The following is a 24339-nucleotide window of genomic DNA, read 5'->3' as shown; positions in this document are numbered from 1 at the left end:
GGCACATTGATTTTGGACTTCTAGTCTCTAAAACTATAGGAATTGAATGTTTGTTGCTTCAACCAAGTCTATGGTGTATATACATGTGTCTATACACACACACACACACACACACATTTGGAGGTGGAATACTGAGGACTGAACTCAGGGGCACTCAACCACTAAGCCACCATCCCCAGCCCTATTTTGTATTTTATTTGGAGACAGGGTATCACAGAGTTGCTTAATGCCTCACTTTTGCTGCGGCTGGCTTTGAACTCACAATCCTCCTGCCTTAGCCTCCTGAGCTGCTGGGATTACAGGCATGTGCTACCACACTTGGCTATAGTATATTTTTAATAGCAACCTGAACTAAGACCAAGGTGAATGAATGAATGGGTGAATGAATTTCAATTGCTGTGTAGATTATGGAGACAATAAATTCATAGAAGGAATTTTTGTCCTGAGTTTGACCCTTGCTCTGCTACTTATTAGCCATGTGAGAAACCATGGGCCTTGTCCCTCATCCATACAATGGGAATAAATAATACCAACCTCAGAAGCCGGGTGAAGGGAGGAGACAATCTAGTCAGAGTCCACTGCAGTGGCTGGCACATAACAGACAATAAATAGGAGGTACTGTGACTACTTAGGGTGTTGTAAGACACAAAGCCATTTGGGAAAAAGTACCTCTTCTGATAGGCAATGGGGGTGGATTTGGGGGTGATGACATTAAATTAGGAATGCCTCTATAGATTTCTATGATCCAACTGCAGCTCTCAGTTAGAGAGAGGCAGAGAAACATCCATTTTGTTCAGGCATGGAAACCAAGGCCTGGCAATCCCTAGTTGAGTAAATGGAGAGAAATGACTTCAGGAAACTGGGAAGCATTCATTCATTTCATTCATTATGAGGCACCTATTGCATGCCAAGCCCTGCCTAATTGCTTCCATGGTAGTGAAGAAGGGCACAGGCTGACCCAGGAGGATATTTAACAAAACTCACTTCCTTAATCTGAGAGAGACCCAGAGGAGACATGAGTGAGTTGCTGTCATCTAATGCCTTCAGTGGATGCAATGATTTAAATGTGTCTCCAGAGTTCCTGTGTTGGAATTCCCAGAGCAACAGTGTTGGGAGGAGAAAACTACTAAATAGCAATTAGGTTATGAGGATGCTACCCTTATGAGTGGATTAATGTTAATATTGTGTGATGGATTAGTTATTCCAAGAGTGTATTTGTGAAAAAAAGCAAGTCCTCCTGCCTTGCTCTCATCCACTCTTGACCTTCTACCTTCTGCCATGGGATGATGCAGCCACAGAGGCCCTTGCTTAATGGGAGGGCCCCTTGATCTTGAACTTCCCAGATTCCAGAACTGTAAGAAAGACATCTATTATTTATAAATTACCTGGTCTCAGACATTCTATTACAGCAGCACCAAATGGACTAAGACAGTAGGTGAAGAAATAAGATACTTTATCTGCTTTAAGCCCTGGAGTGTCTGAGCTAGACAGGCTTTCTTTTTCCCAGTTTACCAATGAAGAAAGAGATAGGAGGTGAGTGGTTAGATCCATGCTGCTCAGACAGCAAGGGAAGGGCTTAGGGCTTTTGAGTTCCCCCACTTTCCCTGATGTGGCAAAAGAGGCTGGAGATCACTTCCTTGCCGTGACCCATCCTGGTACAAATACCTAAATTTGAGATAGGCTCTTGGAACAAGGGCCCTGAGTAGAACAGCTGCCTGCTCTTCATTCATTTGTTCTGTCCTCTGTTTCATTGATTTCACTTCTTATTTCCAGTACGGCTTCTCCCAGGGAGCAATTCCACGTTTTCCAGCAGCCTACTGTTTGGCTTCCACCCCGTCTTATCCCCAGACAATGGGCCAAGTGATCCCATGTGTGTGGAGGAGGATGTTCAGCTTCTGTTTTGGGTCAAGGATGTGTCCATGGAAAACAAGAAAGAAAAAAACCAGTCATTTCTTCAGACATGGCTACCACAAAACACCCATGACATGAGGTGTTGGTGTTCTGCCTTGTGGTCCAAACACCAAGACAGCCCTTGTTCTCTCTTGCTTTATGCCTAGAGGGCCTGGGAGCAGTAGCTGTAGCCAGAAAGCCTGGGGCTGTGCAGCCCAAACCTACCACGGGTGCTGCTCTAATGAGCATTTCTTGTGGATGTGGGGGGACAGTGGGAGGTGGGAGGGCTAGAAGCTGAGACTGGTGTGGGAACAGCAATGTGGGAACCAGTGGCATCACTGACTGGCCAAGCTAATGCAGCCCCTGGTGGTGTGCCGGTCAAGGCTGAGCTTAGGGAATGCTTGTACCACTCTGGGACCCCGAGGGCTTGGGTTTAAATCCCAGCTCAATCTCTTCCTGTTTTTTTTTTTTTTTTTTGGCATTGGGCAAGTTAATTAACTTCACTGTCTCAGTTTCCTCATCTATGGAGTGGGAATAATAACAGCATCTAAATCCAGAGGGTGGCTCAAGAGTAAGTGAGTGAGTTCCTGTGAGGCATTTAATCAGTGCTCAGTAAGCAGGACCTGCTCCCTTCTGGTCCTTTACCATCCCTTTGTCTCCTGGTCGCCCTCCGGCCCTTCAGTGTGTGCCTCAACTATTATTCAAGGCAAACTTTATCTGCTTTAAGCCCTGGAGTGTCTGAGCTAGCCAGGCTTTCTTTACCTGTTGTCTGTCTTGACACACTGTTAGAAGATGCCTTTCCTTTTCATGCCTCCCACACTTTCACAATTGAATTTGCAATCTGAACTCTCATGAGCTACACAGAACATCTGTTTTGAGTCAAGGATGTGTCCATGGAAAACAAGAAAGAAAAACCAGTCATTTCTTCAGACATGGCTACCACAAAACACCCATGACATGAGGTTTTGGTGTTCTGCCTTGTGGTCCAAACACCAAGACAGCACTTGGTCTCCCTTGCTTTATGCCTAGAGGGCCTGGGAGCAGGGGTTAAGCCATGAAAAGAATTTAACAACCCAGAGGGGTCCTGATCATCAGAATGGACTGTGACTATAGGGCTGGAACAAGGGCCCTCAGGGGGCTCAGAGATGTAGCTCTTGACAAACTGACAAGAGAACATCTTATCCATTGGCATTGTTCTTCAAGTATGTTCTGGGTCTACATCGGTTCTGCCAATGGGAAGAGCCAAGGCAGAGCTTATCCTGTGAGAAGTCTGGCCAGTAGGCAGGTGAGTCTCGTCCTCTTTCCTCCCCTGTGCGGGCTCACACCATGACCAGATGGCTGAGGTTTGATAAGTGGCCTTCAGAGGCTTGCAGGGTTAATAGTGTTAGTTTTGGCATTAAACCATCCACTCATGAGCTTTGGCATCTTGAACAAGTTTTTAATATCTGAGAATCTTTATCTAATTTGTGTAAAGGGGGCAAGACAACACATAGGGCTGTGGTTAAGGATAAGCATTATTTAGAGTGTCTCATGCAGGGTCCAGAACACATGGCTTAGCTGAGAAAGTGGGAGCAATTCCTGGTCCTCTTGACGAGGTCCTGGTGTTCTTCCCACAGGTGGGCTCCTCCCCACTCTGCAGGTCCATGGGGTGCAAGTCTTCCTTCAACGTACTCATACGTCCATAGAGTTCACCCTCATCCCTTTGTTCACGCAACAGGAGTCTATTAAATGCCCACTGTGTGCCAGGTACAGTTCTAGTGGCTGAAGAAGTTTTAGTGAATATGCTCCTCATGGCCCCTCACAAAGTTTGGAAGGAGAAGTAGGCAAGCTTTGGACAGGCCTTTCCTGCTTAGCCAGTACACAGCCATCCAGAATAGCAGCAGCAGCAAAACCCATCAGATAAAACAGGCCAAGTTTCAAATCAAGGAAGGAAAACTTCAAAAGCCAGAAACAAAAGACCTCACACCAGAGGCCCTGGAGGGGCTGCCTGTGGAAGACATTGCAGGGCTTCAGGAAGTGGGTGTGGGTCATGTTTTCCAGCAAGGGCTGCCCCTGAGTGCCTTGTGGGAACGGCAGGAGGTGCCCAAGCTGCACAGCAGACCAATCATATCAGAATTCCTAGGGGTGAGGCCCAGGTTTCAGTGGGTTTTAAAATTCTCCTGAGGCTTCCTGTTATGGTTTGGATGTCAGTTGTGCCCCTAAAGTTCACATGTGAAACAGTGGGAGAAGGTATAGAGGAGAAATTATTGGATTGTAAGAGTTTTAACCAATCAGTGAATTAATCCTCTGATATGGATTGACTGAGTAGTAACTGAAGTGGTGGGGTGTGGCTGCAGGAGGTGGAAATTAGGCATGGCTTTCGGTATACATATTTGTATCTGGAGAATGGACTCTCTCTCTGCTTCCTGGTCACCATGATGTGAGCTGCCTCCCTTCACCACCCTCTCCCGCCATGATGTTCAGCCTCATCTCAAGCTCTGAAGAATGGAGCAGGCTTTCTATGGACTACACCTCTGAAAATGTGAGCCCTCAAATAAACTGTTCCTCCTCTATAATTTTGCTGGTTGGGTCCTTTAGTCACAGTAGCAAAAAAGCTGACTAAAACACTTCCAATGTACAATGGATCTGGTAAAGGTCTTTGTGGTGGGGTGGGGTTCTAATGTCTGCTCAGGCTGGGAATGGAAAGGCAAGAGCCATAAACTTCTTTGAAGGGGGAAACTGGGAACTGGAAAAACTCTACCCATCAGCTTGGCTCCAAGGGCTGAAAGCACTATCCATCTACCTGGGGCTTCAGAGGAAAATATGTCACCTGTGAGAAGTTCAGAGCTGGTCTGTGCCACCAGAGAGTGCCAGGAAGTGGTCATGTTGCCAGCACCCAGGTAGAGATATCAGCAGTTATGCTGCAGGCTGGCAACTTCCACCACCCAGGGCACAGAGACCCTTATGGAAAACAACCCCCTCTGGAACATTCTAGAAGGGCAGTGGAAAATAAACAAGAAAATAATTAAAGTCTATTTTTGCAATTGTTCTATTTTATTTTTAATTGTTGTTAATCTCCCACTACACTTTATTTACACATTGAATTTTATCATAGGTATGTAGGTATAAGAAAAAATAGTGTATATGGGGTCGGTACTATTTGTGAATTCAGGCATTCATTGAGGGTCTTGGTGTGTGTTCTTATACACAAGCTACGTGTGTGTGTGTGTGAGTTGGGGGGGGGTACAGTAGTTTATGAAGAACACTTACCAGGATAAGGTGATATGCAATAGAAAGTGAACAGCTAAGGAAGACCAGAAGACTCTCCAGGAGGTGACATTCAATTTGAGGCTTCTAAGGAGGAGGAAGCAGCATGCAAGCAACAGAGGGGAAAACAAGAGCAAGGGCCCTGACACCAGAATAATTCTGGAACGTTCTTAATAAAACAGAAAGGTCTATGTGCTTGGAATACAGTGAGTCAGAGGTGAGGAGAGCTCAAGACCTTTTAAGCAACATTAAGGTACTTGCAATTTTCTTCCTAGGGTGAAGGAAAGCTATTAACAGGTTTAACCAGGGCAATGACATGATCGATGTTGGATAAGCACAAGTCTGAAAACTCATAGCTGCACACATTTCATTTGCTCCATAGCCCTGAGCCTCTCCACACCTCCCCACCCCAATTCTCCAACCCATTCTTGATTTGCATTTTCACTCAGTCCCTGAAGGAGGCAGGTGGGTGTCTTCCCCATTTTATAGATGAGAAAATATCAGAATCAAGGGGCCTTATCCATGTCCCCTGGGCGCTGGAATGACAGGCTTCTGGGTTATCTGGTACTTGTCCCGGAGCTCTTGTGCAGAATGTGGTGTTTATGAACACAATAGTCAGCCAAGCAACCCATCCTGTAGTTGTTACAGCAAGTTATATTCCTGTAGACCTTGGCCACTGTAACAAGAAAGCACAAGCCTGGCTTTTCTAGAGCCAATGAGCTTGCCTCAGAATGGCCGCCCTGCAATATCCAACCTCCATCAATAAGGGTTAATGATTCAGCCGGTCCCTTCACCAACTCTGCCCAAAGGCTCTATCTTTACCATCTCTTTTTAGTAAATGAAGGCACTTTAAACTTCACTGAAGTGTGTTCCTGCATCTGTCCCAACTTGACTCACCTGAATATGATGCAAACGAGTCTGCACCCTTCCTCAGGGAAGGGGGCCCAATGTGCTAAGGTTCGTGGCACAATTTTCTCACTTCTGGGCTGTCAAATTTTCTTTTAATTCCCCAAGGATTGGCTGTTCCTAGATGGTGCTAGGACAATTTTGAAGAACCTTCTTTAAATTTCATATTTGAAAATGCTCTCCTGGCTGGGGCAGTGGGGTCTTTCATGACACAGTTCTTGGAACACAGTTCTAAGGAGCCCCATTTCCCATGCCAGTTTCTAGGGGAAGTTGGGGTGGCTGAGAAAGTGGTAAGGAAGATGTAGAAAGGCCACCAGAGCCCTTTAGTGTCCTGGTTGGGTGACTCTATTGGGCTTTGGCTAATGACAACTGGGGTGATTCTAGGCGATTCTCTGATTGGGGACTGGATGGCTCAATGCACCATACATGGAAACTGCCCCACCACCTGGACTGCTAAGAATGGAAATTAAACTACCCTCATCACAAAGCCCAAAGGCAACTATAACACTGCTTCTAGACAGTAACCATGGAAACCTCCTATTGTTGTGGATGGGCCACCACCAGAACAGAAGCCCGTTTGTTTTTTGCTTCCCTGAGGGATGGCATCAAGTGCCCGCTTTCCCCAACCCCCGTCTTGTTTCCTTGTTGGCATTTCACGGCATTGTTCCAGGTCGGGGCTCAGGTGCCAGGAAGAAAGCCTGCAACTTGGCTGTCTGGGTTCCCCCTGCCAAGGAGAGCGCTTTGGGGAAGGGAGGGGACAGATGGGAGTGAAGGTGGGAAGAGATGACATCAGCATCGCTGGGAGAGACAGCGGGCGGTGCAGGCTGTTGGTGTCATTGGGAATGCTATTAAGGGCATTCATGAAGCAGCAGGCACGTCTGGAGTCCCATCTGACCGGCATCAATAAACTACCCTGTTCCATTCATTCTGGAAGGGGCGCCTTAATTAGGCATGGAGAGATTCATCAAACAGCAGCCCCTCAGAGCTCTTGGTCTCGCTGCCATCTGGACAAATGGCTTCCTACTCTGTGACCGTGGCAGGAGGAATGATTGATGAGGTCCTACAGCTTCACCCCCCAGGCCTGAGAAAACCCAGATCACTTTCGTTCTTCTCAGAAAGGAGTAGATTCTGTTGTACTGATGGGCACAGGGGTTGGGGTTCACACTGAGGTTTGCCCTCAACCTGAGAAGGAGACACCTATGGGCAGCCTGGCCTATATTGAGGGTCAGTTTTCAGTTTGCAATGACTCAACCACAAGGTTTAACAGAAAAAGCCCTGGAGTGAGGGTAAGAAAACCTGGGCGAGAATTCTGCCAGTGAGGCAGGAGTCCTTAGCAGGTTTTTACTTTAATTTGATGATCTACATAATAGGGATAATTATTTCTGCTTTGGCCTGAATTGTATCATTCTTTGAGAGTTCTTATGGCAGTAAAATAACTTCATTAATTATAAAGGCCTCTACAGACATTCAGGATTTAATCCAACAAACATTTATTGAGCAACTGCTGTGTGCTAGGCACCACACCTGGTGCTGTGATGGAGTACTGATGAATAAAACAGTCCCTGCCCTTGGCGAGCTTACAGTCTAAGAACAGTCATAGGACAAGTGCACAAATAACTATAATACAAGGCAGAATATGGTAAGTGCCATGAGAAAGGTACAAATAAAGTGCTACGGTGGTTCAGCGGAGGGAGAGATCCCAGCGGTTGGTGGATCAGGGGCTTCATGAAAGATGTGGTCTCTGCGAGGGCCTCGGTAGGAACTCAAGAGTGGTCCAGGGGATGAGAGCTGCAAGACCAAAGGCACAGAGACAGGAAAGGCAGGTGTCCCTTCAAGGAACAACATCTTTTCTGGATTGGCTGATGTAGGGTGTAAAGGAAGAATGGAACCTTATCGAGTGGTCGGTAATATCAGGACAAAGACTTGCACGTTTGATTGTGGGCCAGGAGAACTTAGGTTTGTTGAAGAGCTGGAGGTGGAAATCACTGGGCATGCTCAGGAGGGACTGGAGAACATGGAAGCATGCACAGGGAAATGTGGGAGAGGAGGGGCTGGAAGATCCAAAGGACAGTTAAAGAGGTGAAGTTGATGCTAGTGAGAAGGAGTAAGAAGGGTATATGTGGAGGAGGAGTCAAAGATGATTTAGGGTCTCAGGCTGCATGGTTGAAGGAGTCATGGGTCTTCCAACAGAAAAAGGAGGGATCATGGAGGAAGGGGAGACAGAGAGGACTCCCTTATTTCAGAACATGCTGAGTCAATCGTGCTGCTTCCAGAGCAGACAGGAGGTGTCAACAAGCTTCGCGCACAGTAACTGTGGAGCTGGGGAGAGGGGCTGGGCTGTGGAGGGGAGTGGAGGGCAAGGCGCCTGGAGAGGGGTGATGGCTGGATCTAAAGGAAGGTGTGAGGCTGCGGATGGAGTGTTTAGGGGACCTGAGGGGAGGCTATCAGTACAAGGAATGTCTACACTGTGGCGCAAGGAGAAGAATGGTCAGATCTACCTTGATTGCTTTTTTTTAGATCAACGTAGGAGTATCAATAAATAACTCATAAATATATAAATAAATACATAAATAAATGGTCAGGAGGGGTTGGGAAGCGAGGGGAAAAGCTACCAGAACATGGCATCTGCATCCTCGTCATTTTGATGCCAGGCACTATCCAGGAGGGGTCACTCTAGATTTTTTTTGGTGAAAAGTGACCTTTCAAGTTGGCAACATGGAGGGTGCTGAGACACTGGCCTCAGAGTGGGCTAGATGTGGAAGGTGAGGCACACTGTCAGGAGGAAGGGCAGCAGTGGGTGCTGGAGGCCCTGCCCAGGTCTGGTGGTGAAGGGAGGTGAGTGAACAGGCTACAGGAGCCAGGATGTGTGCAATGATCACAAGCTGGTACATACAGGGGACAGAGATGGCGGGGGTGGGGGGAGCGGGTGAGAGAAAACACATCTGGCCAGAGAAGGAACCTTACTTCCTCAGAAATGGGAGGAAGAAGGTGAAGGGTGAGGGAAGAGCCCAAGAGAGATTTTGAGGACAGATCTCATTTCAGAGGGCTCCATCTCTTCAGTAAAGGAGGAGGTTGAGTGTGGGGCTTGAGGCCAATGGAAAAGGTTTGAAGGGCCTCAGGTGGGTGATGGTGGGCGACTGGAGATGTGACTGAGCCAGCTGAAGATGATGGAAAGCCTGGCTGTAGCGACGAGGCAGCAGATCATGGTAAGGGGTACAGACTGTGACTCCCTGGGTCCACCCAAGGTGAGCCAATCTGTGCCAGAGACTGCAGAGGAACCTTGGCTCCAAGTGAGCTTTAAATAGGCAGGAAGGACAGCCAGCCTCCTGGCTGTGCTTGCCCAGGTGGAAAAAGATGAGGAGAGAGGGAAAGCGATGTCCCCTGGAGCTCCTGCCACCACACAGCCAAAGCATTTTGGCAGCACAAGACTAGCTCTATTAGGGAGCGGTACATGTGTGGATGGTCCTGGGGCCTCTAGTCTTTTTTTGGAAAGAACCTGTCTATGAGGTTCTCCAAAGTGCTCTGGCCCTCTAACTCTCCTGCAGACAGAGGGCACTGGCCTGCTGGACAGATCTCATAGCCAACTCTAGGATTTGACATCTGGGATCACCTTGGGACTTACCATGGAACATTCTGGAATCTAAGGCCTTGGCTAACCCAAGGCCTTGGCTGGTAATTCTACCTGCTCCCGGGGGCACTGTAAACTTTAGAAATTAAATGTTCTTCTAGGGCCTTTGAGAACCTCAAGACGAAAGGCTCTGGAGACGTGTAAATTATGATACTAATTATTTCCACTGCTCATGAGGAGGCTGAACCACTCAGTTCCCACCGAGGCCATTAGAGAGCTTGCCTTCTTAAATATTCATTTTATAATGCAAATCCCAAACTTTAGGCTTCAAGCAACAACAAGAACAAAGAGGACAAAAGCAGAGATGTATGGAGGCTGTCCTGGTTTCGGGCTGGAGTGTCTGTGTGTGGGTTAATGGCTTGGGTACCCTCCCCCTCTTCCATTTGTTTCCCATCAGCCATTCTTTGCCATTGATTAATTATGTCCAGTCTCATATGCTTGGGCGCAGATCTTGATTACTTTCCTTAACTCTCTTCACCTTCAAGATAATGGTTTTTTACTTATCTTTCAAATATGTTTTAAAACACTGTTATTTATCAGGCGAGGGAATACATCTAACAAATCAAGCTGACTAATGCTTCTCTACGTGTGACCTGTGATTCTAGCCCCTAAATTATTGGCATGGAGCCCAGATTTCTGCAGGAGATTATGTCCAGCATTTGACTTTGGGTTTTCATAAAAACAAAAGTCTTAAATGAGAATCTTAGCAAGAGGAAAAAAAAAGGATTTTGCAAAATTCCACCATCATTGCCTCTGTGGGGAGAAGAAGGTGGTGGGTGTGGGGTGGACATTGGAATCTTTCCCTGCAGAGTTGAAAACCTCCTCCAAAAACCTCATGAGGAGCTCTGTGAGGGTGAGTATGACCATTAGGATGCGATAGTGGCAAGAAAGTGACATTGATACAGCCAGTCTGGCTGCAGGGGCCCTGCAGAACGCAGGATGCAGACAGTAAATAAAGAGAGTGGCTGCAGAGACACGGGGCTGGAGGCTTCACATTCTTTCAGGTCTTATATTCTGGGGTTCTGTGAGGCCCCCAGAAAGGCAATCATATATATTTTAAAAAGGATGACATTTATCTTGACAGTGCCCTTTCAAATTTTTTGTTGTGTCTCCCCTGGTGGCACAAGGGACATACAGTTTCTCGTGTGACATTCTAAGAGGGTGAGAGGGAGGCTAACCTAGAAGGTAAAAATCCCATGGTGTCCTTCTTGGCAGACCTCAGTTGCTTCAAAAAACACCCAACACAATGACCACATTTTGGACACTCTTCCTCCTTATTCTGAGGTGGAGCACGCCCTTGGAAGAAGTTCTCAATTTTTCACAAGCATGATTTAGAGCACTCTACCTCTTTAGGGTCATCTGCCTGCTCCACCTGAGGTTCTTGGTGGTTCTTGCTTAGCCAGAATATTGACTGTCCATCGTGTCTCCTTTAGCCTTCTCTCCATAGCTGTGGAGGCCTGTCGGGGACATGTATGTCACCCACAGCTTGTCCGTTGGGCAATCAAACTCTAAGTTCATGAAGTATGGCCCTCAGCTCTGCTGTGGCCTCTGCTTGGCTTCTTTGTGCTCCTTTGCCCAGCTAAATTCTCTAACCGCTCCTCCGTGAACAGCACGGCTTTAGACTGGGTCAAACTGTCCTCTCTGGGTCTTGGCTACCCAGAATCCACATATCCCAGAGGTCCAGGCAGCTGACAATAGGTGGCTCTCCATTCATCCACGAGCCCAAAGATCCTCCCAACTGAGGAGGCAGGTTGTCATTCAAAGTCATGGGACCGGCTTCTTTGCATGTCAAGTCTTTCCGCCCCCAAAGATGGACTGAGTTTCAATCTGGTTCAGGTGGGTTCTCCACACCTTCTTCCTGTGGCTTATCTGCCTAATGCTAGATGAACACCACACAGTTATAAATACTCAGGTCAATATATATATGCAGGTACAGATATATATATTCTGGTCACTGTTTTACACTTTAACAAAGGAAACCACTAGCCTGCTTGTTCTATTGTTTGTGCCACCCGACTCCCATCTGCCTGTGGTGTAGCTGGCAGGAAATGTGAGCCACTGAGTCTCACGGGGTGCCCACCTTACGTGGCCCCGTCACACCGGCCGACAGTCAGTTTCAATGCCCCCTGCTCGTGCAGGTTCTTGAGGGCCTTGAATTCCAAGGGCATGGTGTGGGGGCTGGCCTGGGAGGTGTAGCCATATTTGAGGCTGTCATAGTAGTGGTACTTGACGGGGTTCTGGTTCTGATCCAGTGGAAAGGGCCAGAAGCCGTAGAGGTAGATCTGATTGCAGAAACGTGTGGCCAGAGTATACATCAAGAGGCCGGTGGTGGGTCTTTTGATGTGGACTTTGTTGGTCAGCCAGTATCTGAGAAAAAAAAAAAANTTCTCAAAGGAGTGACTATTTCCATGAAAAAAAAAAAAGTAAAAAAAAAAAAAAAAAGTGAAAAAAAAAGAAGTGTTAAAGAAATGTGAGTTTGCCCAAAGGTCAAATATTTTCTCTGATATGGGAAGCTACCCACAATAAAGGGTGGGGGAGAAAAGAAATTCAGTGGAGTCGACAAAGGAGAAGGAAGGGAAGGGAGGGGTGGGGTGGGAAAAGGAAAGACAGTGGAATGAATCTGACAGAACTTTCCTGTGTACATATATGAATACACCACAGTGAATCTCACCATCATGTACATCCACAAGAAATTAATTAAAAAAATAGGTAGATTGCAGAACCATCAATAGAGGGAAAGGAGTGGTGGTGGGGAGAAGAGGGGAAAGAGAGGTACTAGGGTCAGTATACAAGGTATAGTCCATGCTTGTATAATTATGTCAAAATAGATTCTATTGTCACATAACTAAAAAGAACCAATTAAAAAAAAAAGAAAGAAAGAAATGTGAGCTTGTGAATCGTCTATTCCAGGAAGAGGGAAAATTTTATCCTGCCCAGAAGCCTGCCTCCTGTCACTCTAGAGACCAATCAAGTGATGGATCTCCAGTGGCCTTCTTAGGGGGCTGACACTCACCATTGATCAAGCAACTGAACTGGATGCTTCACACCCATGATTTTATGGTATCATAAAACAAGTGTGTCCTTAGTGCAGATGCAAAAAATGGGTCTCAGAGATTAAAAGTGGCTTGCCCAAGGTCACACAGGTAAGCCACCCACTTTGGCTTGAACTCAGGCCTGCCCACAGCTGAAAAGAAGATTGGCAACCTTTTTCTACAAAGGATCAGATGACAAATACGGAACAGGCTGGGAGGAGGGAGGTCCGAAACTTGACAGTTCTGTCACCCACTGTCTGGGTGCCTCTGGGCCATCATTTCCCCTCCTTGCTGGTCCTCGTGTTTCCCACTGATGTAATGACATGGTGCTGTCCCCATACCTCCAAGGCAATCTCTGGGTTCCAACATTCCAAGACAATCTAGAAGTTTCTCAAGAAGTGGGAAAACACCCATTCTGTCTGTCATCATCCTCTGTTTCTAGTTAAAGCTTCCATCCACCCTGGGCTGAAACTCTGCAAAAGCAATGCTCACACCCTGGTGGGAAGACTTTTTTGACCACAGATTCCTGAACACCGTGTCCCTGGACCAGATGTGGTCCACGTTTTTCTGTCCTCAAACAACCTCCATGGGACTCCATCCCACAGTCTCCCATCTGCCTCTGTAAGAAACATCTGTTCCTCAACCGAAGCAAAGGCCAATGCAGCTTCTGATGACAGTGCAGCCCAGAGATGTGCGTAGTTTATAATCAAATGCTCCAATGAAATTCTTGCCAGAAGTGAAGGTGTGCTTGTCAAGAAACATTTACATATTCTAAAAGATGAAACCATTTTGTATTATTCACAGTATTTTTAGTTAAAGTGTTGGGGTGGATGGGGAGGGGCACTTTTCTCAGAAGTCCAAATTACGCCCCCTTTTTTTTCAAAATGTTTTTTTCTCTGCAGTTCAGAAAAGGGAGATCCCAAAACATTCCAGTGTTAATCTTAAATCCTTTTTTTTGTTGTTGTTTAATTTTTTTAGAGGAAGCTAGCCATCTTTGAATCAGATGAGGTTTAGGATTCCTAATAATCCACATAATACTAGGTTAAATAAAATGCATTTTGAGGATTCCCACATTCACACTCACCCCTTCAACTCAACAGTGGGAGCCTCCTAGGTGACTACTTAGACAACTATGGTTGTTACACAATCCTGTCACTTGGAGACCACTTTCTTGTACTTCCTTTTATTTTATCTTAAACCAAGAACTCCCTGAATTTTCCAGCAGGGAATCAGATGGAAGGAGTCTTTGTCCTGTTCTCTGCCTTTGTCCTTCCATCTGATTCCCTGCTGGAATCTAGTAACTGTAAACACAATGCAATCGGAATAGAACAGGAGTGAGTGTTTGTGGGCAGATCCAGACCTCGTCATTTATTCCCTGCACCAATGAGAAGTTACTATGGAGGCAGCCCACCACTGCCATGTACCCTCTGCTAGTAGTCCTCTGAGTATTTCTCTCTGAAACTTCTCCCTGATCCAGGAGTAATGCAAGCATCAGAGCATAAACACAATCTCTGTAAGAACTAGCCCCCTCCCACTCCAGTGTCACCTCACCCCACACTGTACCCACCTTCCCAGCATGATGGCACAGCTCCCCAAGACACTATGCTATAGCAACTCCTCCTCTCAAGAATCACATTGAGACTCCTTTGTTCTTTTTCCCTGGTTTCTGGGCTGTACTAAGTGTGTCCCTCTGGCACCTGCTGTCACTTGTGTACTAGTCTCTTCCTGGGGCAGTGGTCTCATGGGGCTGCAGTGTGCATGTGTGCTTGTGTGCTTTTCTTGTTGTGCTGTGAACTCCTGGCAGGTTCACTCACTTACTGTCTCTGTGTTAAGGGGCCCATGGTAGCTGAAGAAGTGAACGGTCATTTGGAGATTTCTCCTGGGCCCCCCACTGTCCAGGAGGATGGACAAGCCAAGCTCCCAGGTCATGCATGGTGTTGGGTTGATGGGGCATCTGGTATCATCTGGCCCAACGTCAGATAAGAGAACTTTCCCAGGACCCTGAGGTTGGGGAACTTCTGACCAGGTGGAGAATGGTGCATTCCCAAAGAATTCCCATAATGTTAGAAGAACTGATTGTAGAAGGTGCGTGTTTTCAGATGTCTGCATTGTGAGCAGATTTTTGTATAACTGCCCCACAGAGCAACTCATCTCTGAGCTCTACAGAAGTTTTTAAATTCCTGGTTTGAAAGGTCCACTTCATGCCCACTTCTCCCTCTCCAAACCTTCTTAACTGTACTTCATGGTGACTCCCCTCCTTCCCTGCCACCCTCCTGAGGTCTGCTCCTACTTCAGTGCCATCTCTCAGCATCTTACCCAGCACTTCACAGGGTATGTACACCACAGACAGAGGCTCCAGGCAGTACATAAGAACTGATTCCCAATTCATATTCCTTCTCCTTTGTGATTCAGTCCCCACAGATACATGGGTAGCCAGGAACATAGCTGGTCTAATGGGATGGTGCTGGGAGAGCCCCATGTGGTCATCTGCTTAATCACCAGCTAACAATCAGGAGCTGCCATGCTAGCTCTGGGATGCTGGATGCTGAGGCTGGCGCATACTGAATAGGGAGCCCTTCCTTAAGCCACCTCAGCACTCTATGCTCGGTGGGCTAAGTTGAGCTTGGGAGAACCCTGGGGAACAAAGGCGGGGGAATATAATGAAGAGGATTCCAGAAGAGCAGCAGCTGATGTTTGGATCCTCCCATACATCCTGGCAAAGAGCTCTTCCACCTTGCCTTACACACATCCAGTGATGGGGAGCTCACCCCTCCTAAGCTAGTCTATTGGATTTTCAGATCAAATGCCAAGGATCTCAACTTGGGCTGCACTGGATCACCTGAAGCTTTGTTGGATGCCTGGATCCCACTTCCAGGTGTAGTCCGAACACTGGGATTTTTGCAGTCTTCCATAGAAATTCGAACGTGCAGTGGTAGCTAAGAATTCCTGCTCTGATTGGCTTCTTTCAGTTCACATAGGAAAAGGCAGGCACTCTGGGTGAGTCAGCCAGATAAGATATAGGCTTCCTAATCTCTGCTTCTTGGGTATTTTTCTTGTCATGTCATACCCCCATGGGATAGGGGGAGTGGTCAGGGTTGGGGTAAGTTGGCTGCAGATGCAGCTCATGCCATCCAGTGACAGGTGAGCCACCAGTGGTGTCCCCACATGAACACTCACAGAGGTTTGCTCTCTGAGCACATTTGAAAGCTAACACCAGACAAATGCCATACACTAGGGATTTGTGGTTTGTTTACTTTCTGATAGTGGGGTCTTGGCAGGGAAAGGCTTTCAGAAATGAATTTCTTTTTTGGGTCATCAACACTATATTCAGGAAGGGGAAGAGAAAAATTTAATCAGTGATAAAACATCCAAGTGGCTCACAGGTGAATCTGAGGTGACACAGATGTGTACTGGCTCTCCCCTGGATTCCTTTCCTGACATGTCCTTTTGGTGAACTCTCTCCTATCCCCCCACCAAACTAAGCACATGCCTCCCATCTTCCTGGAAATATCCCCTTTGTTCCACCCTCTCTTCCTCGGCTCATACTGTTTGTTAATTACCCCTACCTGATTACCAGGACCTTTATTTCTGCTTCTCTTACTGTGCTTACTAACCTGGGCTGATAGTTCATTACCACATGGGTTGTGGTCTCCTATGTGAAAATACTGTGATCTTCCCCAGAGTAGGGACCATAGGATTCAAATACATCCCACCCAGTGCATGCTCCTTCCAAAACCCTGTGGCAGAGACAGAAGCACCTGACAAATCCTCCCTCATCTCCTCTCTGCGTTGTCTCCCAGCTGAGCTGGGAGCATGGTCAATACAGCAATAACTGAGCTGGGGTCACGTGGTCTGTTCTGGCTTGAGGCTGTGACAAGAGCAGGTTCTCCCACTTTGTCTTCCCCTGACCTGGAGAACTTTAAAGCCTTCTGCTAAGATGAGATGGCTTAAGAAGGATGAATCCTAGATCCTTGAATCGCCGATCAAAACAGAGCCCCTGACAATTCACATACACTTGGCGAGGGTGAGAAATAGACGGCTGTTGGGCTGAACCACTGGGGTTTCAGGGTTTGCTATTGTAGCCTAGCCTAGAATTGATTATCCTGAGTTCTGTTGGACTCAGCAAATATTTGAATCAAATGGAATTGGAAAGACACAGAAAAGAAAAAGGAAGCTAGTAGTGCATGCAGTTTTTAACTGTGACCAGTGGGGAGAGGAATAGAATGTTCAACCCCTCAGATCTGGTTCCACCCAGCATCACTAACTGGGAAAGATTTTTAGAGCAAAGGAGGTTCCAGAGTGAATCAAGAGCTCAGTGGCTGTCAGGAGAGGGACCCACTTATTTCTTATTCTGCCTCCATGGGTAAACAAGAACTCCTGAGCGATGTCTGACAGGGACACAGGGGTGCCATTTAATGAGCAACTTGTAATAGAAGCTGACTGAGTTATACAGGAACAAATCACTCTCGATTTCTTTTCTCTCTCCTCAGTCACTCTGGCCAATTTAGAGACTGTTTGTGTGGCTGACTTGTAGACTATTTCTTTCCTTAGGATAACAGCTGGGTGTTAAAACACAAACTAATTAATTTTGCCTTCCCAAATGAGGTTAGCTGGGTGCATCCGGAATGCTGTATTGACAATGCACCTTTAATATTCCAGTCTTGAGATTTTAATTAGAAGGCAAAGTAATCTCAAAGAAGGCAGTAATTATTTTTCAAATTGGCCACCCCAATTGCTGTGACGATTAAGCGCTGTATTTTATGAGCATGGACAGCAATCAATGAGGATTGCCAAAACTATCTCCAGAGCACATTCATCCATCTCCCTGGATTCCTGGGCTCAGTATGTGGTGAGAACAGAGGCTACCATTGTTGGAGAAAGGGACCAAGAGGACTTTCTCCAAAAAGTTGAGAACACTGTGAGACAGAGCTTAGATATCCTTAAGGAACGGGAATCTCACACAAGGTCACTCAGAGATGCTTTGTGTACAGGAGGTCACTCAGAGATACTTTGTGTCAGCTCAGCAGCTTTCTCTCCTGTCTTCTGCCTCAGCAGCCTCAGGTTAGGGGCTCCATGATCTATTGCAATCCTATTCTTGGGAGCATTACTGAGGGCTCTGATGTGCTTTGGGATATCTCAGGGTGAATCTACCCAATTTTATAGTGATGGAGAGCTGCAGCTTTATGTCTTAGAATTTGGGGTTCTTGTGGAAAGGTAGTGAAGCCATGGGGAGAATGGAGATTGATTTCTGGTCCCCAGGTGTCCAGACTCACCTATGCCACTGCTCTCGCTCAAGTACACCAGTTAATCTCAGATATGACCATGCCACCCAAAGCTCCACAATGACTCCAGGAGTTTACAAGATAAAATTCAATGACATCAGCCAGGCTGGGGATGTCCTCAAGATCTGGGTCTGCAAATCTCTCCCACCACCTGGTATGCACTGTCCCCAGTGCCCACAGAACTCGCTGTGTTATTCCAGGTTATTCCCCTGAGCTCTGGCTAGCAGTTCTTTACATGGTCTCAGCGGTGGGAAGCTAGAAGCTACAGGAAGCTCTGGGTCATGCCTGAAGGGTTTTTGTCCTGTATTCCCCATTCAAAGCATTCATCATGCCACACTCTAATTCATTGCTTGCCTGTCTTTCCTTTCCTACCCTTTAAAATTCTGTAAGAAGGTGGACTGACGACCTGTTTTTGTATAACCTTAGATCCTGCATAGGGCATGCATGAAGTGGGTGCTTTGCAGATCTTTAATGAAGCAATGAATGAAAACTGGCAAGCAGAGGCTGGAGGTTCACTCTGGAGGCAGAGCTAGGAATGGTGAGCAGGCCCAGCTTCATTCTCCACCCTTCTAGGCAGCCACCGGAGCTGCACATGTGAAGGGCAGGCAGACACCATCCAGACAGCAAGTTTGCTAAAAAAGAGGAAGAATACATGGTGCTGGTTATTCTAGGGGTTTCCTGCTGCTACTGGGTGGGTGCCTCAGTTGCTCATGCCCATGTATCACCGCTGGTCCTTGAGGCAGATGACCTTGGGACCATTTGTTGGGAGCTTAAACTTCTTGGCTGAATTCTGGAGTTTAAATTGATGCCACTACAAACAAACAAATTATAGTTGGCCTTATTCATAATCTAAGTGATCCAATTTCAAATGACGATCAGAGTCTGTTCACTAGATTGGCAACGTTAACAAATGTTGATATTGCATTTTGGAGAGGTGACAGAAAAACAGGTATTTTCAATGATCGTAGATGAAAGTGCAAATTGGTACCTATCTCTATAAGGGCAATTTGGCAATGTCTATAATAATCAACAATTCCTGTATCCATCTCTACTTTTAAAAAAGGCACTTCTGAAGAGTGAGCTTAGAGAGGTATGTATGTCTGAGGTACCATCAAAAGAGTGAATGATGTAACCTTGATTACAAGAGCAAAAGACTGGAAGCATCGTTAGCATCTTCATGGCTTCTGCTTATGCAAACCTCAATCTGGACACACGCTGGACTGCTAGGCTGTTGGGTAGCACAGTGGGGTGGTGTATGTTGAACATGGAGTAATTTGCAGAATTTAGCAACGTCCAGTGTAAAACATATTCCCTTATGTGCTAAAAGGGATATTTCTGGAAGGGTACACTCAGAGAAAACTGGCTTCACAGGTTGCATCTGTGAAGGGAGACCACCTAACCAGACTATTAGGGGTTGAATCATATCTCTGCCACTGGTAGAAATCCTAACTCTGAGAGGTATGGGGGGAAACTGGCTTTTTGACTTTAAATCCTTTGAAACAATTTGGGTTTTTCTGTGCATTGCTATTCAAATACACAATACACATCCATTAAAAATAAACAAATGCCAGTAGCTGTCTGTGCCTTTACACTCTTGACATTGCTCCAGTTCTTCTCCATGGAACACGTTTCCAGAAAGGCGAAACTAGTTCCCCTTACTCCCTGTCCAACAGAGCAGACTGGATCCAGCAAGAAAGCACCAGCCTTAGGATACTCTCTCTGGACGGTGAGGGGCATGCCTGGAGGGAGCCCTGCCAGTCCATGCTGGTCTCTTCCTTTACTCTTTGCCCCTTGCTTATTCTCTCCCTGGGCCTGCTCTCTGGCCCTCAAGTTTCTGCTTCCATTGACAGGCAGCAGGGCCTGCTCTACAGCTCTGTCCTCTCCAGGCCTAGCAGGAGGCAAGCTGAAATTGTGCCATCCTAAGGCAGAGGCTCAGCACTCCTGGTGCCCAATAAGGCACCAATTCACAGGCCTTGTGTGCCCCAGGCCAGCAGGCTGCTGCCCTGCCAGAGAGGCGGCCCTTTCTGTGGGTTGCATCCTCCCTCCTTGTTGTAATTAAATTACAGGCATTCACTACCAGCTGCTGACCGGTTTTCCACTTCCTGTGCCATTCTCAATTACCTTGCTGTCCTTCCCCTCTGTTGCTCTCCTGCCTTGCCAACAGCCAGCCAGAGCACTGGGCCACTCTGCAGGCCAGGGGCCCCCTGGGAGAGCTGCTCAGGGTAGAGCCCACTAAGGCACCGAGGCTGAGCACGGCCAGCTGCCAGGCTTTGCTCCATGATCTCCATCTTGTAAGTGTCCTGGGAGGCTGAGACCTTCCTGGCACAGATGTGTTGAATCAAAGCAGCCTGGAATAAGAAGGGAGACCGCCTAACCAGACTGTTAAGGGTTGAATTATATCTCTGCCACTGGTAGAAATCCTAACTCCCAGCATCTCAGAATGTAAGCTTAGACATGGCGTCTTCACAGAGGTAGTCAAGTTAAAATTAGATGGACCTAAGGGTGTGCCTTAACCCAAACTGACTGATACCTCTATTAATGGGGAAGTTTGGTGACAGTTGGGTAAACAGGGAGAATGCCATGCAAACAGGAAGATGGCCATCTACAGGCTATGGGACAAATCTGGGACAGATCCTTCCCCTAAGGGCACTCTAAAGGGACGAACGCTGTGGATCCCTTAATTTTGAGTTTCCAGTTTCCAGAACTGTGAGACAAAATATGCCTGCACTTTAAGCACCTGGTCTGGTACTTTGCTAGGCAGCCCTAGCTCTCTCCATATGACTTGTATTTCCCTCTCCACAGCCCTGGTAAGGGGGATTCACTCCTGCCTGAGCATCTCTAAGGATGCTAAATTCATCACCTGTAAGAGAGACCAAAGCTTGTCTCAGAAGATCGTATGTGTTGGAATATTCCCTTCAATGTGCAGGCAGAATCTGGCTTCCTCTCCCAAGTCTATTTCTACACCTGGAGATTCACAAGCCGAATCTATGAATCCTTCAAGAACAGAAATTGTGTTTTTTTGATTTTTGTATTTCCCCAACACAGAACACCTTGGAGTCCTTAGATACCTAAGGAGTATTTGCTAAATGAAGGAAAATGGCTCTGATGTTCCTTAGAGACTTCGTCTCTCCTCAAATCTTTCAACTTTTCAATTTCTCTATTACTGTGGTTCCTTTCCAGCCTGGTACCCAAAAGTAAATGTGATTCTCCAAGTGGGATCTGACCAGGCAGAATAACACAAGAGCTCCTAACCTCCCTGACTCTCAAAGATGTTACAGGTCCACTGTTGCAACCTAAGGTCACATTTTCCTTCAGAGCCACCACTCATCCACTGATGGTTGGTACTTTACATCCCTCTGTATTTGTATCATTGCTTTGAACCTAAGTAAAGAATTTTTAATTTGTCCATATTAAATTTCCTCCTCTTATGTTGATAAGGACTTAGTTCTGAGACCCTGAATTTTGAGAATTCCCCCAAAGTATTGCCATTGGTGAATTTGCTAAGCAGATTATTGATACTCTCACTTAAGTCAATCAACATTAGCCTAATATTTAGCATTTTTGGGCACCAGTGGTCAATAGATAGTGGTCAATCTATCTGTCTAGTACACAAGAAGGAGGCACTGGTGGGAAGAATAGGGACCTCTGAAACATATACACGTGGATTTGAATCCCAGCTCCTTCCTCCTTATCATCTGCATGAACCTGGGCAAGGAACTTGACATTTCCAAGTCTTAGTTTCCTTATGAGTGCAAAGGGGATGAAGCAGGAATATATCCTATAAGGTTATTTTGAGAAGAAATCCATTCCCTCAATTGTCAATCAGGTCACAGTTCTCAAGCTGCCCAAGAAATGCTTTGCCAAAGTAACTGATTTTTATCCAGATGTAACATGACCACCCATGCTACCTGTATCTGTCTGCTACCCTCCTCACAGAGAGCACATCCTGCTTGTGATATTACTTCTCTGTCTTTGTGTTCATGAGCTATTGAATTGATAACCTTTTAAAACTCTGGCTTGGAGTAACATCAAGCTCACTGGTGTCCATATTTCCCCATGTTTAGAAAATTGGAGCAAAGATTGCCCTTTTCCAGTGCTGTATGATCAGGAGAAGATCATGACCAGTGGTTCAGTGGTCTGACTGAAGTTTTTTCTGGCATGTTAATTGGTCTTGATTTTACTGATAGCAGTTATACTGTAACTTACGCTAGGCATCAGAAATCATTTGGAAAGTCTGTTAAAACACAGATTGCTGTGCTCTAGCCCAGAGGGTAGGTCTGTGGTGGGCCTGAGAATCTGTCTTTCTACCCAGGTCATGCTGATTCTGCTGGTCTGGGATCATATTGAGAACCACTTGGTTAGAGCAGCAGATTGAGACTGTAGGTAAAGATATCAAAGACCTCATTTCCCTTTCCAGGTAAAGGACCCACGCTTTATGATGAGATCACAGGTAAGGAAAGGAATTGAGGAGTTTACGTCTGTTATTTGTAACCTCACCACTATTTGCACCTATGCTTTTGGTTCTTCTTCCTTGAAACATGAATCCTTTTGTTTTTTCTTAATATTTTCATAAGTTCAAACCTACTCTGGCTTTGGCTTCCCTGACACTGTTCTTCCAGTGGGGAGAGATGTAGGAGAAAGGTAGAGAGAAAGGGGCTGGGGGAATGCCTCACTGACCTGTTTCCTCCACAAGTTCCATTGCCTCATTTGCACCACCTCCCAGTAGTTCACTCAGCTACAATGGACGAATCCACTGATGAGATAGAGACCTCATGATCCAATCACTTTTGCCTCTGGACATGCTGCCCTGGGGACCAAGCCTTCAACACATGAGGCTTTTGAGGACACTTCTGATCCTGATATTATGTCTTCCTGAGGGCTGGGCACATACCCTCAGTGACCTTACACTTAGCTGCGAGGCTCATATCCTGAGCCAATGACTTAAATGAGGGTATATGCATTTAGGCAAATGGGTGGTGATCAGGAGCAAGAGAAGAGCCTGGGTCTGTCCCTTTCCAGATCTGGGAACTTGTATAAGTTACTCCCTGAGGCTCAGTTTTTCTATCTTTAAAATGGGGATAATGGTAGTAGTTCTTTCATTCCATGAGAAAACACTTAGACAGGGTTTGGCTCATCAGTTTTGCTATGGTAGCATGTGCCCCCTTATATCTTTCCCTGTGTGTCCTATTTCAAACCTTCCATGGTAGCATTCAGAATGTGTAATTGCATGTCTGTTGTTTTTTTTTTTTTCTTAAAAGGTATCTTGGATACAAAGAAAACCAAGCAACCTGACAGAGCAAAGCCAAAGGCCTGCTTGGTCAAGAGGCAAATGAGTTTTAACAAAATAGAGTAAAAACCCCAGTGCTGGTGTCTGGTGAGACCTTTCAGCTTGCCCTGCTGGGTGGGAAAGCTGTCCCATGTTCTGAACAACTGTTGAGTCTCCATAGACTATTAATGTGCTACTAACAAGTGTGGCAACTCCCCGTCCACTAAGCTTCTCCACTCCCCACCAATCCAGAATGGTATATGTACACATTTGTGCTGCACCTGGTACTTTGAATGAGAGTTAACACCACTCCATTCCTGGTCATTCTACTTACTGGTTGACTGACATCATACAAAACACCTAACTTGTCTAAGCACTAAGTTCTTCAGTTGCAAGATGGAGATTCTAGGGTGCCTGAGAAGTCGATTTCATATGAGATTCCCATCAGCAAACCAAGGGTTTAAATTTCTCCATATTCTCACTAATATTTTTCATTGTCGTCGTCGTCGTCCTCCTCCTCCTCCTCCTCCTCTTCCTCCTCCTCCTCCTCCGNCCTCCATCTCCTCCTCTTCCTCCTCCTCCTCCTCCTCCTCCTCCATATTAGCCATGCTAGTAGGCTTGAAGTGGTAGTATCCCATTGTGGTTTTATTTGTGTTTCCCTAAGGATCAGTGATGCTGAGCATCTTGTCATATGCTCGTTAGCCACTTGTATATTTACTCTGGTAGAATCCTTTACCATTTTTGAATTCAGTTATTTTTTCACTGTTGAACTGTTTGGGAATTCTTTATATATCCTGGATGTTAATCCTTTATCAAATATGTTATTTGTAAATATTTTTTCCCACTCTATAGATTTTCTTTTTATATTCTTGCTAAATTGTCTTTTATGCAAATGTTAGCAAATGCTTTACATTTTGATTTTGAATAATTTATTTATATTTCTATTATTGCCTGTGCTTTTGGTGTCAAACTTAAGACTACTGCCAGACCCAAGGTGATGAAGATTTTCCTCTATTTTCTTCTAAGAATGAATTTTATCTAAGTGAAATATACTCTTAAAATTATTAATAGTAAATTTTATGTTTGGCA

General features: G+C 46.1%; 1 protein-coding gene across 1 annotated transcript in view; it reads right to left on the bottom strand.

Annotated features, from left to right (window-relative positions):
- Positions 1 to 7514: 7514 nt before the first annotated feature.
- The window catches only part of St8sia2 (ST8 alpha-N-acetyl-neuraminide alpha-2,8-sialyltransferase 2), a 64594-nt gene continuing 47769 nt past the window's right edge, over positions 7515 to 24339 (bottom strand). The window contains exon 6 of the mRNA XM_048790142.1: positions 7515 to 12037. Coding sequence (XP_048646099.1) covers positions 11752 to 12037 — 286 coding nt within the window. The 3' untranslated portion in view covers positions 7515 to 11751. The remainder of the gene's footprint in view (positions 12038 to 24339) is intronic.

Source organism: Marmota marmota, unplaced genomic scaffold, assembly GCF_001458135.2.
Source record: "Marmota marmota marmota unplaced genomic scaffold, marMar, whole genome shotgun sequence".
Classification (NCBI taxonomy): Eukaryota; Metazoa; Chordata; class Mammalia; order Rodentia; family Sciuridae; genus Marmota; species Marmota marmota.
Note: the sequence above shows the minus strand (reverse complement) of the source record. Positions and strands in the feature narration are given on the sequence as shown.